Raw genomic sequence first — 4,079 nt, 5'->3', positions numbered from 1 at the left:
AGAAGGCAGCTGAAAAGTCAGTTAACTGTGTACATTCCAAGCAATTAGGGCATTTCAATAAGCTGAATTGTAAAGCTTTAAGTATTTGTAAGGATTTTAATACGCGTACTGAGCAAGAAGGCTCGTTCTTCAAAACTCTTAAGTGATCGAGTATTTGAGTAATTTAGTGTTAACTGTTAACTGAGTTTTGGGTGACCGTGAATTTCATGCGACATACGTAACAGTCGATGCTTTCCTCAAGTATAACGGCGGAGTTGTAAGAGTATGTAAACCTCCGACTGAACGATTTGATCTATCAGCGTATTGCAAAGGAGGTAAAAATCCTTGGCTATAACATAATTTTTAATATTAGTCATACTTTGTAATTATATAAAAANAAAAATCAAACAACTTTTTAAATATTTAATAAATTTTGCATTATAATGATAAAAAAGAAGAAAAAGCAATACGTTATTTAATTAAACACGAACACGTTCTGATTTTTCTAAATAACCACGATATATTCTTCCATCCGATCCTTGTAAAGGTACTTCTTCCCTATTAGATTAGACAAAAAATATATTACAAAATACTTTAAAAACGTTATCATTCTTTAACTAAAAAACGTCATAATATTTTTCACAAATATTAAAATTAAAAAATAAAATTCGTAATTACCAAATTTTTGTCGATTGTGATCTATAGAAAAAATTAATAAAAAAATTAATAAATTTTATAAAATTAAAACTTAAATATAATTATTATAAATATAGAAGGCAGCTGAAAAGTCAGTTAACTGTGTACATTCCAAGCAATTAGGGCATTTCAATAAGCTGAATTGTAAAGCTTTAAGTATTTGTAAGGATTTTAATACGCGTACTGAGCAAGAAGGCTCGTTCTTCAAAACTCTTAAGTGATCGAGTATTTGAGTAATTTAGTGTTAACTGTTAACTGAGTTTTGGGTGACCGTGAATTTCATGCGACATACGTAACAGTCGATGCTTTCCTCAAGTATAACGGCGGAGTTGTAAGAGTATGTAAACCTCCGACTGAACGATTTGATCTATCAGCGTATTGCAAAGGAGGTAAAAATCCTTGGCTATAACATAATTTTTAATATTAGTCATACTTTGTAATTATATAAAAAATATTATAAAAATAGCGAATAATTTAATTTATTTACCATTCTAGTAATTGATCTCCGATGCGTTTTGGCATCGTTGCATTATGGCTACCATCGCTTATTACAACACTGAAAAATCCAAATTTTGTAAATTTAATGTAATATTTAATTTTAAAAATTAAATTATTAAGGTATTTTTTGATATATAAGAATAAATCTCACTTTCTCTCATTCGGTCTTAGTGGTCTATCGCAAGATATGCACCGTCTAATAAAATTAAAAATTAATTTTGATATATTATTTAGAAATTTCATTGATTTTAATTTTATAAAATTCTTTTTCAAAATTTACAGCTTAACGCCCGCAGCACTTGGTCCTTCTTCTACTGCTTCTTTCAATTGCTTCAATTTCGTAACAATCGTCTTCAGTCGTTCTTTCAGATTTTCTTTATAATTATCCAATTCCTTTCTTTCGAGTTTCTGGTTCACAAGTACAGTTAAATCTTGTACTGTTCTTTCCAATGTTTGCTCCTATCAAAATAATAGTAATTATTCTATAATAAAACTTCGCAATAACACTAATTCGGATTAATGCCATAGTTTCTTCTTCCGCGTTTTGGAATATGGGTACGCGATAAATTATACACAGCAAACTAAGTGTACGGCTGTATAAATGTAATTTCACTATTCTTATTTTTATGCTATGGATCCAAATAAATGAATGCAACTCTTTCCTCCTTTAATTAACGTTTTTTCTTCCCGAATTAGTACAGTTTTTGGAGGTGGGAATGAAACAATTAAAGTTTAAACAAATGAGTCGATTTTAGGTGTAAATTATTCCAATGCTTTCTAACAATTTTGATTTGTTTGCTGAAAAGAACACGTTAAAAGAACCCTACATTTTGGAGCAAAATGCCCGATTTTCCATTCAGGGAGATCCGATCTTCATTTGCACAATAATTGAAAAATCTACTTTAAAACATTATTATTTATTAACCTCGAAATAATGCGATGAGACATTTTACTCGATTGAACTGCTTTTATGGCTAGTTTCTATTGTACTTGAAAATGTCAATGGATTAATAGAAGAGTGTAATAAACAAACATTGTTAATTACGCTTATTATTTAATTTATTAAATGAAATTAATGAACTTACTTGACCAGAAATTTTAGCGATTATGTCGTTGAAACCTGAATTTATTTCTTCACAGGAAGTTAAATATTCCGATTTATTGACTTTTTCGTCTAGTTGTGTCTTATCGGCTTTCTGGAATGAAATTAATATATTTATTTTAAATATTACTCAAAATTTATTTTCTATATGGTACACTGTTGACCCCAGGATTTAGACGGCCGGATTGCCGAGCTTAATGTGGCAATCTACCTTTCTGGGAGACCCGGAATCGAATTCCGACGGTCGTAAAAACCCCAGGAGTTTTTCGTGGGTGGTTCTCGGGCCCCTCCTTCACCACCTAGCGCTCCATTAAGGGCCTGGCCGAACTCATAATGGACCTGTAAAAGAGGCCCTCTTAGTACCCACAAAGCGAAAAGAGTTTAAAAAAAGGGCTTTCTGAAATATCCGACCCAATACAGTAATTGGGAATTTCTGTTATTATGTGGAATGGTCGCTAGGCAGCATCTCCGCTTGAAAGTATGACGTTTCTGTCTCTCGATTTACCGTAATACACTGTAGACTGTTTGTATCACGTATCATATCTCATTTGAAGCTCACTTTATAGCTGACCCTGACATCCTCGAATGTAACAGGTTATTATAGAAATATACGAAGAATTTTTACCCGTTATATCAGCAGATAGATACGCTATAAGATAAATGTAATTTACGACACGCTATGTTTCATTTACTATATTTACTAATGAAGTAAACAATGTATTGTTTTTCTAAAGTACTTTTACATAACATATTCTTTTAAAGGAATTCTAAATAATATAATGTAAAAGAATTATTCTTACTTTTTCAAGTTCTTCTATCATTTCACTTCTGTCTGCTTTATAATTTCGAATTTCTTCCACATGAACTTGTATATCCTATATTTTGTTAAATTAAAATTTGATAAATATTAAAATAAAATGGTTTAATTATTTATAACAACTTTATAAATATATGAAATATTAAAAACGAATGAAAAATATACATTTATAATCGAAAGCTTTTTCAATTCTTTAAAAATTTCTTTCAATTGATCTTCAACATCTTGAAGATTTTTTCTACCCTGTAAAGTATTTAATAGTAATTTAAAAAATTAAATATTTAACCATTTATTGTAATATGATTTTCTTAATTAATAACCTCCTCCGTCATGTCGTCCTGAATTTTTGCAATTTCCGTAACGGTCTCTGTTAAATTATACAATTTTTTATTTAAAACATTTAACAATTCGTAAAAGTCTGACATTTTTTCTTTTGCTGTATCCATGTATAAAGAAAGATTTTCGATAATAGCTTCTGTTTCAGCCATTTTCTCTTCATTAGCGATTGCTTCTTCGGCTCTCATTCGCAGCATTTCTTTGTTAGATTCTGCAATTTGTTCTATCCGCTCTTCTACTGCGGTTACCTAATAAATTCGTAAAGTTAAGCTTTGTTATTTATACAGATGGTCCAGAACGGATTCACGTTTAATCTTTCTGGTCCAAGCATGAAATTTGAATGGTAAATTTTGGGTTATCGTGTATTAAAGCCAATTAGACTGTTGGTATTTTCTTCAGTGGTTGAAACATATTTTATAGCTTTAGTTAGATTATTAAGCTAACCTAAATCAATTAATTTATAATAAGGCTATATACTCCCATTATTAATGACAAATTTCTAAGTATCTTACTTTCGTTTGCAGCTCTTCCAAATTAATTGCTGCTCCCAAAACTTGTTGCATATCAGGTGGATATTCACCATACTGAATGTTTTCTTCAAAATTAAAAAAAATGTACATATATTAATTTTGAAATAATGATTTTAAATAC

The 4,079-nt window shown here is 29.9% G+C and overlaps 1 protein-coding gene across 1 annotated transcript; it reads right to left on the bottom strand.

The window, feature by feature from the left end:
- Positions 1–437: 437 nt before the first annotated feature.
- On the bottom strand, positions 438–4,023 carry LOC111617351 (uncharacterized protein C16orf96 homolog; the record flags this gene model as incomplete). Its single annotated transcript, XM_023358652.1, has 11 exons — positions 438–537; positions 658–678; positions 968–1,078; positions 1,163–1,231; positions 1,325–1,369; positions 1,454–1,632; positions 2,259–2,369; positions 3,076–3,150; positions 3,258–3,335; positions 3,413–3,676; positions 3,941–4,023. Coding segments are annotated over 11 exons (1,115 nt in total), but the record flags the coding sequence as incomplete, so codon positions are not given.
- Between the last annotated feature and the right edge of the window lie 56 nt (positions 4,024–4,079).

Source organism: Centruroides sculpturatus, unplaced genomic scaffold, assembly GCF_000671375.1.
Source record: "Centruroides sculpturatus isolate CEXI.00-Female unplaced genomic scaffold, Cexi_2.0 scaffold5660, whole genome shotgun sequence".
Taxonomy (NCBI): domain Eukaryota; kingdom Metazoa; phylum Arthropoda; class Arachnida; order Scorpiones; family Buthidae; genus Centruroides; species Centruroides sculpturatus.
The sequence above is the reverse complement of the archived record's forward strand: the minus strand, read 5'-3'. Positions and strand labels throughout refer to the sequence as shown.